At 37.3% G+C, this 15,060-nt stretch overlaps 1 protein-coding gene across 4 annotated transcripts in view; it reads right to left on the reverse strand.

Moving 5' to 3' along the window:
- Positions 1-15,060, reverse strand: part of ARMC3 (armadillo repeat containing 3) — a 126,287-nt gene that overhangs the window by 54,583 nt on the left and 56,644 nt on the right. For all 4 annotated transcript variants that reach the window (XM_011963844.1, XM_011963842.1, XM_011963841.1 and 1 more), the window contains 2 exons: positions 2,419-2,571; positions 2,210-2,315 (listed from right to left, as the gene is read on the reverse strand). In XM_011963844.1, coding sequence (XP_011819234.1) covers positions 2,210-2,315; positions 2,419-2,571 — 259 coding nt within the window. The remainder of the gene's footprint in view (positions 1-2,209; positions 2,316-2,418; positions 2,572-15,060) is intronic.

Raw genomic sequence — 15,060 nt, forward strand, 5'->3', positions numbered from 1 at the left:
GACGATCTGAGTAGAAAGTTATTTTATTAAAAATAACCAATCACATTTGTTGTCACTTCCGTTATATTTGGCATTACTAATTAAACTCAAGGAGGCTTCTAGAAGGACTATGTGGCTTATTCGTGTTCATTCCTTTTGATTGACTCTAGAATCTTTTGCAACTTCAGTCTTCAGCATTTGGCATAAATCTGTCAAATTTGATTCCACATCCTCTTCAAAAGTATTCATCTTCAATATTTTTTTAGCTCAGAAAATCCCAAGTAAAAATTATATAGACCTCAAGAAACATTCAGAAAGCCACTTTCATTCATGTCCCATTTCCCTTACAAAATACAAACTTAAAAAAAAAGAAACAGAATGGACTGTATATAATAGGTTAAAGAAATAACTACAATTAAAAATTTACAAAGAATAAAGTTAAATTATGTAAATAAAGTCGACTGCACTAGAGAAGTCAGGCATCATTTAGTCCTGACTGACCTTTCTATGGTAACAAAATGGAACTATGAGTCAGATGACAAAAATCTGTAAAATAGATAATTAAACTGAGAGAGCAAATCTGAAGGCAGCCCCTTTTAGAACTACTTACCCTCCTAATTTTCTATGATTTTATGTAAAATAAAACAAAAAATATAAGCCAGGCAAACTCACATCAAATCAAGACACCTATATACTCTGGAGGCCTGTTAAAGTATTCTAGATCATATACAAATCTAAATGGACTGGAGAGAGAAATGGTTTAGTGTCTCTGATAAGATTTTTTTGCACCACGCGACCATACTGGAAAAATCACTGAATATGCTATATTCAAATTGCTACTTACAAGGACTCAATATTCCAGAAGTGTGTGTGCTTTCATAGAGATAATGATGACCCTTAATTTAGGAAATTACTATGTCAAAGATTGTAGCTATTAAAGGAACACAGTTTTGTTTTGACACTTATGCATTTCTGTTTTGTTTTTATCAGGCAGTTAGATTTGCAGTCATTCCATTAGGATCTTATAAAATATTTGTGTGGGAGAACAGAAAAGGAAAGAAAGGCTAAGAACTATTAAGTATGTGATGGAGGCCAAGGGAGATTTATTTCAAGTTAGAAAAGAGTAATTTTAGCCATGATATCACAAAGCAATAATAAATGAAAGCTAACTAACATACCAAATGAGTTGGAGGGAAGGCAAATAATTATTTTATTTATGGAAGTTGTCTTCAAGAAATTCTTACTGTTTTATAAGGTGGTCTTTATCTCCTGTAGGGGAAAGAACACAGACTTTGGAGTCTGACAGACCTGCATTGATTTCCAGCTCAGCTATTTTGATAAAAATGCATACCCAGGAAAATTAAGTAAGCTTGAAAAGTCTCAGTTTCCTCAACTGCTGGCAGATTATTCTGATAATTTTAAAAATGAGTATAAATTACATACCAGAGTGCTTGGGATACAGAAGGCATTCCTATTCCTTAACTTTTCTTCACAGTATTTGCTCATAATATGCTTTGGTTTGTTTGTTTATTTGTTCATTTGTTTGTTTGTTTGAAGTGAAGCCTCGCTCTGTGGCCCAGGCTGGAGTGCAATGGCACCATCTCGGCTCACTGCCACCTCCGCATCCCGAGTTCAAGCGATTCTCCTGCCTCAGCCTCCTTAATAGCTGGGATTACAGGTGCCTGCCACCACGCCCAGCTAATTTTTTGTATTTTTAGTACAACAGGGCTTCACCATGTTGGCCAGGCTAGTCTTGAACTCCCAACCTCAAATGATCCGCCCAGCTCAGTCTCCCAAAGTGCTGAGATTACAGGTGTGAGCCACTGACCTTTTAAATGTTTCTATAGTATCTAATGTTTATACCCTTTTAAGATGGATCTTTAAGCATTTTTCCAGATTTATCAAATGCTCATCCGATCTTGTCTTTAATATTTCCAGCATTATTCAGTCTTATTTGTAGAAGCTTCTGCAAGAGTCCTCCTGGTCCCTGAAATCAAATGGCCTACACATTTTCCCAACAAACTCAGAAACAGTTAAGATTTTGTAATATTTTTGTAAAACAGGCCCATCCGATGATTCTATTTTCATAAGGGATTCTGAAGAATAACCCCAAGATAGACCATCTGAAGCAATTCACAGACTATCGTGAAAGTCAATAATTTAGCATGAGAACATCTTGGACTGTGAATTGTTCCACAAGTCAGTGTTGGGTGAGGATCTCTGAACTTACTTTGCATTAGCAGGGTTGCAAGTGGTTAGGTTTGCCAGGGCTAGAGCTGCCGCTTCCCGTACCTCTTCATTGTCACTTTTTAGCAACTGAATTAACTGTGGAATCCCTACAGAAAGAGAAAGGTAAAAAATGTGACTTTTAAAATGCCCATGTGCACTAAAATATGGTAACCTAAAAATGCTTAAAAGAGTTGTTTCCAGTTGGCTTACCCTGATTATTGAAAAAATCTTTGCTGCCTGAATTCTCACACATTGCTGAAATAGCTTGGGAAGCAGCAATTTTAGTTCCATCATTTTCCGAACCCAAAAGGGCTACAAGGCACTTTTCAACCTCTTGTTCGTGAAAAAGTTTTCTATTTTCAGCTTTCATACACCAAAGAGAAAAAAAAATCAGAATTTTAATGCAAAAACTGTGAAGTATTATTACTTTGCCATCCAAAGTCTAACAGGAATTCAAACCATTTGCTAGTTTTAGTACCAGAGTCTAAACTAGATAAAATCTACAATGATTTAACTTTAGAATACACTAATTATGCAAAATGAATCATGGATGTTTTTTCCTATTCCCTTGTATGAGATCAATATTAGGGCCAAGGAAATTCTATACTAGGAAAAAGACAAGTTTTTGGATTTAGAAAGCACTGATTTAACACCCGTCATGTACCTGACCTGGTACTCAGTGTTCACATAGGCTATTTGTTCACTAAGGACAAAATCCAGTTTATTTGATGGTTCTTTTAAATATAAAACCCAATATTGGAAGAATGCCTAAGATGTGCAAACTGGTGAGCTGGATGCTTACAACCTTCAGGAGAAGAGCAGAAGAGAGAAGAAAGTAAAAATGAGTTGTAAAGTATGATCCAAGTCTTAAGAAATTTATAGTCTTATATCAAAATACAATCATCATTTTTTTCTCAAACGACAATACATATTTAAGTAGCAAACATTAAAATAATTATTTAATTCCCAGCACTCTGGGAGGCCGAGGCAGGCGGATCACGAGGTCAGGAGATCGAGACCACCCTGGCTAACACGGTGAACACCATCTCTACTAAAAAACACAAAAACTTAGCCAGTCGTGGTGGCGGGCACCTGTAGTCCCAGCTACTCAGGAAGCTGAGGCAGGAGAATGGCGTGAACCCGCGAGGCGGAGCTTGAAGTGAGCCAAGATCACACCACTACACTCCAGCCTGGGTGACAGAGCAAGACTCTGTCTCAAAAAATAATAATAATTATTATTATTATTATTTAATTAAATAAAGTTATGTCTACATACCATTATATTCATCCCATTTAAAACACTAAGTTTGAAACCAAAGTATTTTTAATGCTCTTTTGTTCCCTAAACATTGTTTTCTCTTGGCTTCGTTTGATTTTTTAATAAATAACAATCTCATTACTATACTAATTTAAATACTGCATTAAGCTAAATGAGAACATTAAAATAATTTTTTGTTTTGTGTTCTATTAGTTCTAATTTTTTAATGTTCTAGCTAATTCTAAAGAAGTTCCTCTTTATTAAAGTATGTTCTAGAAAAAATATATCAAACTGTTTGGATGAAATAAAGAGGTACCAGAGACTAGTATAAAAAGAAACAACTTACAAATAATTCCTTGCTAAATAATTTGTTTCCTTCAAAAACTTGTCATTGACTTGATTATTTATGAATACCCTTTGTAAAGTTTATAAAATTAACCTTTATAAATTCTATTTTTGTGATTAAAATGGAAGAATGTGTGATATGCACTCAAGATATATAAGAGAATATTCTATTAGAATAACAATCTTTGCAAAAAATTCTGATAATAATTTAGATTACAATATTTACATGTGGAACTGGTTCATTACTTACAGGTATGTTAATTAACTTGTTTTTTTCCAGAAATATTTTCAGAAATTAACATCAGCTAGGTTTCCATTGTAGTTATGATTTATCCCTTCCTTCAGTGATGACTCAAAAAAAACCATCCTTTTTCACAGAAGCAGTATCACATTTAGATGGCAGCATATTTGCAAATATTTTTGGCTTTTGTTCACCTGATACACAGATATATATTAAGCAATTTGGCAATAACTGGAACAGGCTAACTTATTAACGCTCCTGCTCATTCACTTTAAACCAATCATGAACCATGTCCTGTAGTCCTATCATTTTCATCTTTTGGTTCCTTCCTTTCATTTACCATTAGAATTCAGGCAGGCCATAACTATTTTTCATAAAAAAGTTTCAGTTAATACTTAACTCTAAAGTATGTGGCTCCGAAAATGTTTTAAATATACACAGTTCTTACCAATTTTCTCTGAATAAGTAATATCCAAAACTTTTCCAGAGTCTCTGACCTAAAATGCTTAGATTTCTCATTAAGATTTCCCCAATGGCTCTAAACCAAATTTTCTAAACAAAACCCTCTCAGCATGGATTCTATCAGGAAAATTGGCCAAAATGATTAATTTGAAAAAACGAACTTTGGAGTATGTAGTTGTTGCATTCAGAAAACAGTATATTTACAATTATTGAAAAGATTTTAAAAAGTAATTTAAATAGGTACTGAGGGCAATTAGTTTCTCAGCCTTGCTGGGAGTGTTCTCAAAATGCAGCTGTGTTCACTAAACCTTAAAAATGCTGACTGCAGCGTGGCTATAATAGATTTAAAAGATGAATTAACATATTAACCAAATACTTTCCTTGAATTGCTACACCAAGAAGTACTTGTGTTTTAATTGCACAGATCATAAAGATAGCAAGATATTTATGCTACTAATAGCATAATGTTCTTTAAAAATAATGTTTGTTCAGTATCCCTAAAATAAAACGCATAATGTTTTCTTACTGGAAACAAATCTCTATGTAATGATACTTTCCTTCATCCATTCTCAGAAGTTGCTATTGTGCCACTTTTGCTCCTGCTGAGATGTTAATGCCAGTCCATAAACCTCATGGCAACACGGTAATTAACACCTTCCTCCTACTGGTACCAGGTCAAAGGCATATTGATTTGGGCTTTCCACAGTTGAGATGCATGTTAAAACTTTACTCAACAAACAAAACTTAAATAAAGTGTGTTTATGGGTTTGGATATTTCAATTGTGTTTCTGACATACAATGACAATGCATGACCTTGTCTAAAAAAATATTCTTATGATGATGGAAAGTAAAAATAAGTGTATAAATTGCTATTGATAGTTACATTGTTTTAATAACAGAATAAGGAGCAATTTTGTCAAAATCTACATATAAATGGAATTTTCTAACTGTGGGAAATTTTTTAAACTTCTTCGTGATTATATGCTTTCAATACAAGAATATTAGGAGATAGCTTTCTTATTCATTGTTAAGTTTTTAAGAGTTTGCCACTGTAACTAATATAAAATAAGACATGTCTGGTTAAGCTGGCTGGGTCTAGCAGATAGAGGTCAAGGCAGGCAAGAGTTGATATACAAAGTAGACAAATGATAAGGTTTGGCTGTGTCCCCAAACAAATTTCATCTTCAATTGCAGTTCTTATAATCCCCACATATTGTGGGAGGGACCAGGTGGAGATAATTGAATCACGGGGGGCAGTTTCCCCCATCCTGTTCTCTTGATGGTGAGTTAGTTCTCACGAGATCTGATGGTTTTATAAGGGGCTTCCCCGCCACTTTGCTGGGCATTCAGTCTCTCTCCTGCCGCCCTGCAAAGAGGTGCTTACTGCCATGATTGTAAGTTTCCTGAGGCCTCCCCAGCCCCACAGAACTGTGAGTCAACTAAACCTTTTTCCTTTATAAATTACCCAGTCTCACCTATTTCTTCACAGCAGTGTAAGAATAGACTAATACAACAAGAAATACAAGTAGTACCTGAAAAGACCGCAGAATCTAGAATCCAGGCAGGAGGAAGAGGTGGATATGGTAGATCTGGCTAGATAATAAGAGTTAAGAGGTAAATAAATCAACCAAAATAGAGAATAATTAGGCAGTGTAAAAGATTTAACCTATCTTCCAGCACTGGCCTCAAAGATACTAGTTCTGCCCTAATATTGTGTTCTGGTCAGAAGTGGGCAGTACTGCCCAAAAATGTCATGGCTAAGGCAGATCAGAGCCCTTAGGGGAAATTCTGCTTCTGGAATGGACAGATTTTCTTAAAACCCTGCACTTCCAATCAGAAGAGTGTTCACTTGTAATAATTTGTTGGGATATGTGAACAGAGAGAAAGTTTGAATCTTCGTGGAATCATCTATCTTTCTAGAGGTTCCAAGAATCAAGCTTTCAGACCAGATATCTCCTAGGCTATAAGAAAATTAAACCACTTCCGCATTCACTGAATTTGAAGACCCACCTGGCATACTTTTTTAGTTTTTGTAGAGTTGCCAATGATGAAAACAATTTAAGAAGGAGGCTATGTCAGAAGGGATGGAGGAAGATTACCAATTAAATAAGTTGAATTATAAAATGGAAATTTTCATAGTAATAGAGGAAACCTACAAGACCACAGTGAAGGAGCCCGACTGTAATACAGATGGGCAGTTGGTTGAATGATGTTAAGATAGATCTGGGAAATGGAGGTTCTGCTCAGCAATGGAAGTTAACTTTTGTGCTGTGTTTGCGTGGTATTCCAGTGAGGGTCAGGTTACTTTAGTTCACCCACAGGTTGTTGCTTTAATCTACCGTGGTGGGAACAGGTGAAGATCTGGTGTGAGAAAACTGGTAGCAGATGTAGAGCAGAGTGGGCTATACTAGGTTAAAGCAAGGGGAAGCAGGTTTTTTAATTTCTTAAGGACATAAAGAAAAACAAGTTATTTTATTGACACCTTGAACATTAACAGAATTAGAAAATTTGAGATTTCCTCTAAATCTAGCCATTTGAAGAATATAGATACCAATAGGTCAAAACAGCATTTCCCAAATCAGAATCCAGACAAAAGGCCCAAACCAGAGCAAATGAGTACAAAATTATGGTCTAACAAAGTTATACAATCCAGAGCACAAGGGAGAGTATCTGAGGAAGAACAAATTGATAACCAAAGGCCATGTGCTTGTGTAAAATAGAAGAATCTCTAATGCCAAGTGGGGCTGTCTGGATTTGATCCTGCTTATTCTAGCTCAAGCGTTATTAACCTGGGGTTCATGGATTCAGAAGACAGGTGGGCTTCAGGCAGCCCAAGAACTCCCTGCAATTATATGCAGAATGTAGTGTATTTCTACATTTTCGGAAGGTTATTCTTTGTTCAGATTCTCAAACTTAACACTCCCCAAAGTGGAGTGTGGGCAGTATAGTTGGATGTGCTTGGAAGCTGTCAGAAGTACAAGCAGGAATTCAGAAGACAGGTCAGAATTAGAAACAGATTTGGGATTCATAAGCAAATAAGGAGGCAGCTGAAACATTAGTCATAAGTGAGAGTGCTCAGGGAGATTTTCAAGAGAACAAGACAGAAAACAGAAGGCAAGTTTAGTATTGAAATAAGCTGAGGAAAGTGGTAAAGGTGAAGGTTGGTCTGGTAATTTGGAGAACAGAGAGGGGGGCGGTTTGGAAACCAAAGGATAAAGGAGTTTACAGGAAGAGGGGGCAATCAACAGTGTGGATTCCCACCCAGAGGTCAAGTTAAAAAGGACTGCAAATGCCTCTGCAGGATTTAGAAGTTGAGAGGTCAATGTCAAATTCTACAAGGACTATTTTGGCAGAATGGTGGAAACAGAAGTCAGGTGCAGCAGGTGAAATGATGGAGATGAGCTGAGGAGATGGGGCTATTTAAAATGGACTGATAAGTCAAAGAGGTTGATAAGAAAAGGAGAAAAAGAGGACCCTGGGGCAAGGGGAAGAGAGGAAGAAACAAATTTCCACAAGTCACCCAGGCCACAGACAATGAAGGGCCCCTTAGAAAGCTGTGAACTTCTATCACCTTCTTCTTATATAAATCAGTGGGATCAGGAGAAGATAGAACTCTGGCGTTGCAATACTGCATTATGGGAAAGTCTCCTCATCATCCAAAATTGGGCTAAAGGAGTCCATTGCCCTCTCAACTGATGGGAAAACAGGCAAAGGGCACCCTGTAGGCTTCATCTATTCATTAAAACCAGGCCAAGACAGAGTCCTCTGCATTCCATGATGAGCCTTAAAAACCAAAATTATGAAACACTGCATAGAAAAGAGAACAGAGATGGTCTAAAAATAAGTATTCATGGGGAAAACAGATTAAGTGAAACAAAAACAAGAATCCAAAGTATAATGGAAAAAACTAGCTTCCTGAATTAAGGGAAAAAACCATGACTCTGGAGATCAAAAGTCTTGCCTGTGTAGTAGAGTGGAGAGGGGGACTTAGACATATTTTGGCAAAAATTTCAAACTCGGGATAAAAAATTCTACCTTAACATAGAAAAAAAAAGCATATATGTAAAATAATGGAAATCAGGCTTGAACACTGCAAAAGCAAGCTTCATTGATATGTTTTTTGTTTTTGTTTTTTTGAGATGGAGTTGCGCTGTTGTTGCCCAGGCTGGAGTGTGATGGTGTGACCTCGGCTCACTGCAACCTCTGCCTCCAGGGTTCAAGTGATTCTCCTGCCTCAGCCTCCCAAGTAGCTGGGATTACGGGCATGCACCACTATGCCTGGCTAATTTTTTTGTATTTTTAGTAGAGATGGGTTTCGTCATGTTGGCCAGGCTGGTCTCGAACTCCTGACTTCAGGTGATCCACCTGCCTCGGCCTCCAAAAGTGCCGGGATTACAGGCATGAGCCACTGTGCCTAGCATCACTTCTATAGATATTTAAGCAGAAATATTATGATGCAGCAATTCCAAACCCAGTTAAATTGTCATGTATGTTTGAAGGCAACAAACCTATTCACAGGTAAGGTAAGGTCTCAAAGCATATCACTATTGGATATACCTTTAAAAAAATTAACTGTGTATAAAAAAATTTTAACTGAAAAATCTACTCTGGTTAATTTGAGAAATGAATCAAATAAAATCATAAGGACAGGTAAGCTTTATTATGAGAAATTGACAGCACACACTGAAACAGATTCAATATGTATATAACTCTAAATGACAAATGTGGTTAAAATTGAATGTGATGACAAAGTGAGTCTTAAAAAAGAGAGGCTTTGGCCAGGTGTGGTGGCTCATGCCTGTAATCCCAGCACTTTGGGAGGCCGGGTGGATCACTTGAGGTCAGGGGTTCAAGACCAGCCTGTCCAACATGGTGAAACACTGTCTCTACTAAAAATACAAAAATTAGATGAGCATGATGGCACGCACCTATAATCCCAGCTACTTGGGAGGCTGGGGCAAGAGAATCACTTGAACCCAGGACATGGAGGTTGTGACAAGCCGAGATCACTCGACTGCACTCCAGCCTGGGCGACCGAGTGAGATTCAGTCTCAAAAAAAAAAAGCTTATTAGAGAGGGGAGTCTATAACCTCTTATTGATCTTAGAAACATCAGAAAGGGAAAGAATTGTGGGAGCAAAATTGCTAAATATCTAAAATAACTATAGTAACTTTAACTATTTATAAAAGTTTTTAAAATCTATACAAAGAAATGAACAACACAGAAAAATAAGCAGAAAGCATAAAACATAAAACATGATGTCAGAAATAAGGGTGAATATAGTAGCTATAAAAATCTATTTCTTTGCCTTGCCTTTTGGACCTAGTGATAGTGAAGGTTTCCCAATATTGCTAATCTCTGGGGACCTCATAATCTCTTGCTTATTCCCTTAAGCCTAATTATACTTGTGAAAGTAGTTCCTTCATTTGTCTCCTTTAAAACCATCAGGAGTGTCCAGAATTTTTTTTCTGCCAAGACCATGTTTGATAATACATGATAATCTTAATATCAAATTAGGATCAAAAGCTAAAGAGCAATAAAAGTGAGATTAAAAAATCAGTAGTGGATATAAAACATAAAGCAAAGTTATTTAATATAAAATTACAAGACAAAGACCCATCACGGTGGCTCACGCCTGTAATCCCAGCACTTTGGGAGGCCGAGGCGGGCAGATCATGAGGTCAGGAGATCGAGACTGTCCTGGCTAACATGGTGAAACCTCGTCTGTACTAAAACTACAAAAAATTAGCCGGGTGTGGTGGCGGGCGCCTGTAGTCCCAGCTACTAGGGAGGCTGAGGCAGCAGAATGGCGAGAACCCAGGAGGCGGAGCTTGCAGTGAGCCAAGATCACCTCACTGCACTCCAGCCTGGGCGACAGAGCGAGACTCCGTCTCAAAAAAAAAATTATAAGAGAAAACAAAAATAATATAGTGGGAAACTTCTAACATACTACTCTTCATCTGTGATAGATCATATAGCTAAAAAAAGAATAAGGATAAAACTGTACAATATAATTCATAAAATTGAACTAAAAGATAATCAAACTCCGCTTTCTACAGGAAATATATCTTCTTGTCTATTCAGAAAATATTTACTTATTCCATCCATTGTTTATCCTGATCTTCTGGAACAACACTTTGCATATAGCATGCATATGATAAATGTTTATTTAAATAGTAAGCAGAGTGTGCCTTTCCAAGATTTAATAGAACACTTGTACAAATTGATCCCTATACCAGGCCTTAAAGAAAATGCAATACTAGTCCAAAGCAAAGTTTGCATTTTTAACTATAAATGAAAAATGTTAGGATGTATTATTATTATTATTACTATTATTAAGGGTCTTGCTCAGTTTCCTAGGCTGGAGTGCAGTAGCATGATCACATCTCACTGCAGTCTCAAACCCCGGGCTCAAGTGATCTTCCTTCCTCAGCCTCCCAAGTAGCTGGGACTACAGGTGCACAACACCATGCATGGCTCATTTTTTAAAAATTTTGTGTAGAGATGGGGGGTCTTGCTCTGTTGCCTAGGCTGGTCTTGAACTCCTGGTGTCAAGTGATCTTCTCACCTCAACCCCCCAAAGTGCTAGGATTACAGGTGTGAGCCACCACGCTCAGCCCCAAAATGCTACAAACTAAAAGGAGGAACTTTGAGCTCTGGGTCCTGACTGAGAAAGATGATCTGGGGGCTCCCTACAGGTCCTTCCCTCAAAGCATTGGCCCAATATGCTAATGTAGTTAAGAGACTAAAATACTTGCTGCATAAGACTGAAATGGAAAATAATGATAAATTAACCTATCTATAGTAATATAAAATGATGGTGCATACTTACAGCTTTCATAATACTTATCAACACATTTCAAGGAGGGTATAATAAACAAGAGGAAGTCCAGAAGAGGTAAGAGAATGATCCCAGGATGGCCTGAGGACATGTGTGGAGAAAGACTAAACAAGATCTGAATTCTTCGGTCTGAAAAAGTGATGTTTGAAGGGAACATAATACAATCACAGATGACATACATGAAGTAAATACAGTTAGTCATTAGATTCTAACATAAAGACTGAGGAGACACAACTTCAAACTGGAATGTAGTTATTTTAGAACTAACATAAGAAAGTAGAATCAAAAAACATTAAGTGCCAGAAAGGATTTAAAGACCATCTGCTTGAATTCCTTTGTATTAGAAATAAAGAATCAATTTCAACAAATGATGCTAGGAAAAAATTATATCTACATGAAAAAGAATGAACTGGGAGCATAATTTTATACCCTAGATAAAAATAAACTCAACGTATCAAGACCTAAATGTAAGAGCTACAACTACAAAACTCCTAGAAGAAAACACAGGGCAAAAGCTTTATGATATTTGGTAATGAGTTATTGGGTACCACACCAACAGCAAACAGCATAGGCAACAAAATAGATACATTGGATTGCATCACAATTTAAAACTTTTGTGCGTCAAAGCACACAATCAACAGAGTGAAAAGGCAACCCATAGAATGGGAGAAACTATTTTCAAATAATATCTGATAAGGGGTTAATATCCAGAATATATGAAGAACTTGTGTAACTCAGCATCAAGAAAACAACCCAATCAAAAAATGGGAGAAGGACTTGGATATCTCCAAAGAAAATATGCAAGTGGCCAATAAGCACACAAAAAAGATGCTCGAAGTTGCTTATCATTAGGGACATGCACATAAAAAGCACAATGAGACAACACCTCACACCCATTAGGATGGCTACTATCAACAAACAGAAAATAACAAGTGTTGGCCAGGATGTGGAGAAATTGGAACTCTTGTACATTGGTTATGGGAATATTAAATGGTACAGCTGCTACAGAAAAAGATATGACAGTTTCTCAAGAAAATTAAAAATAGAAAATGGGTGTGGTGGCTCACACCTGTAATCCCAGCACTTTGGGAGGCTGAGGCAGGTGGATTGCCTGAGGTCAGGAGTTCGAGACCAGCTTGGCTAACATGGTGAAACCATGTCTCTACTGCAAATATAAAAATTAGCTAGGTGTGGTGGTGCGCACCTGTAGTCCCAGCTACTCAGGAGACTGAGGCAGGAGAATTGCTTGAAGCCAGGAGGTGGAGGTTGCAGTGAGCCGAGATCATACCATTGCACTCCAGCCTGGGTGATAGAGTGAGACTGTCTCCAAAAAAAAAAAAAAAAAAACTAAAAATATAATTACCATATGATTCAGTAACTCCACTTCTAGGTACATATCCAAAAGAATTGAAATCAGGGACTCAAAGAGGTATCTGTACACCCACATTCTTAGCAACATTATTCATGTTAATCAAAAGGCAGATGCAACCAACTGTCCATCAAGGGTTGAAAGGATAAACAAAATGTGGTCTTTACAGACAATGGAATATTTTTCGGCCTTAAGGGAGGAAATTGTGACACATGCTACAACATGAATGAACCTTGAGGACATCATGCTAAGTGCAATGCATTTGCAAAAGGACAAATGCTATATGATTCCACATATATGAGGGATCTAGAGTCATCAAATTCATAGGGACAAAGAATAGTGATTGCCAGGAGTTTGCATGAAGAAGGAGTAGGAATTATTGTTTAATTGGTGTACTTTTAGTTTTGCTAAATGAAACGATTTCTATGGATGGACAGCACCACAAAAATGTGAATACATTTAATGCCACTGAACTCTACACTTAAAAATGATGAAGATGGTAAATTTCATATTTGTATTTCACCACAATTTTAAAAACAAGAATAGGATTGATTCCTTTTCTTCAAGCAAAACCGCTCCATTTCTTGGGTTCTCCATTCCTGTGAGTGGCACCCTTTTACTTGCAGCTGTCTAAGCCAGAAACCTGGCCTCATCCTTAGTGTAGCCTTCTTCCTTTTTCAAGTAACGTAGTCATTCAAAAATACTCGCACATGTGCTGGTGGTTCTCCTTGCAAAGTGCCTCGAGCCAATCCCGAACACCACATCTCTGTTTCAGGGCATCTTCACATCTCACTCAGGTTACTACAGCAACCCCCTTTCGGTCTTCTGTGTCTGGTGCTAAACATTTCCAATCTCTTCTCCACTCTGCAACACAAGTTCTCTTAAGTGAAAATCTGTGATGTTCCCTCCCTTCTCTGAGTAACTTCAATGGCTCTTTGTTGCCATTAAAATAAAGTCCAAAATCCTTAACTGGGCTAATAATGTCCGTGAGCACTGGGCTCCTCACTACATGCATAGCCTGAGTGTTCAGTGTTCTGTGGCATTCTGGTCATTAGCCATTCTGAAAGCTTTCGGTTCTGGAACTTACCATGTTGTCCCTCCTCTGGCTTTTATACACAGTGGTCTTTCTCAGAACCACTTCTCCGCCTCCATCCTGTCTGAACCTTCTTTGACCAGACAATTTATCTTATTTACTCTAGGTCCTAGCTTGTTAATCACTGATTTCAGGAATATTTTTCTGATCCAGATCTGTGCCGGGAGCCTTCCTGAGTGATCCTGTGTTTCCATCGTTAATCACTTTGAACACTGCATTGTGATTGCCTGTTTACTTTCCTGTTCTGGGTGAGGGCTCAATAAGAAATCATGAGTAAATGCATATATACATTGTTCTGGAGAAGTTGTAGTTCACCCAAAATCACTTAAGTAGGTCATTACAATGCCAGTAGTGGAACTAGTACTAGAACTCTAGTACCAGGAACTCTGTCCAGCATACTTTCCAGTACTATGGCACATGATGGGTAGGCATCATCAAACTACCACCTCAAAATGAGTGAGAACAGACTTAGAATGACCCAGCCACATTTGATACATATAAATACTCTCCAAAGAGACGCTGTGATATGCAAACATTTTAGGTGTAACATTGTCCATGTCTCCTCATTTTACTTCTCTTTGGGTCTCAATTAGCTAAGGACTGGGATAGCAGGAAGAGAGAACTGACCAGCTATGATAATGTCTAAGTTCCATTTGATAGAATACTGGATAAACCAACTTTTGCCAATATTAAAAAAACCTTGATTTCATAACCAGTCTCTCAAATAGTCATTTATATTGTAACTCATGAGGCCCCTCTATGCACACTACATACTGGAGAGTGAAATCTTGCTTACTGCATTAAAGCTTTGCCTTGAAGAAATCCAATGTGTGCTGAAAAGGAAGTGTTTCCCATAGTATACACATAGATAGATATACAGATGTGAGTATATATGTTTAGATATAAATCACTTAAAATAGTCAATGCTGTCATCATTTATAAAAGTAGGGGTACAGAAGGGGAAAAATAAAATCACATCTTTTATTAGATAAAAGACTCCAAATACACATATATTAAAACTATAATTTCATCTTCTGTACTTGTGATGTAATTAATCTCTCATAGTTTACAGATTTATGTCAACTTGTCACTGAAATGCAAATTGTATTATGTATACAGTGTGAGCACATTGTTTGTCACAGCTATGTAACATGGTGCTACTAGACTCCAGCTGAAACTTGGAAATTACTTGATAGATATCATTGTGAATGGGGATTTCTTCAATGCTTTCAGGTTCACAAAC

This window comes from Colobus angolensis, unplaced genomic scaffold, assembly GCF_000951035.1.
Source record: "Colobus angolensis palliatus isolate OR3802 unplaced genomic scaffold, Cang.pa_1.0 Scaffold63, whole genome shotgun sequence".
NCBI classification, from domain to species: domain Eukaryota; kingdom Metazoa; phylum Chordata; class Mammalia; order Primates; family Cercopithecidae; genus Colobus; species Colobus angolensis.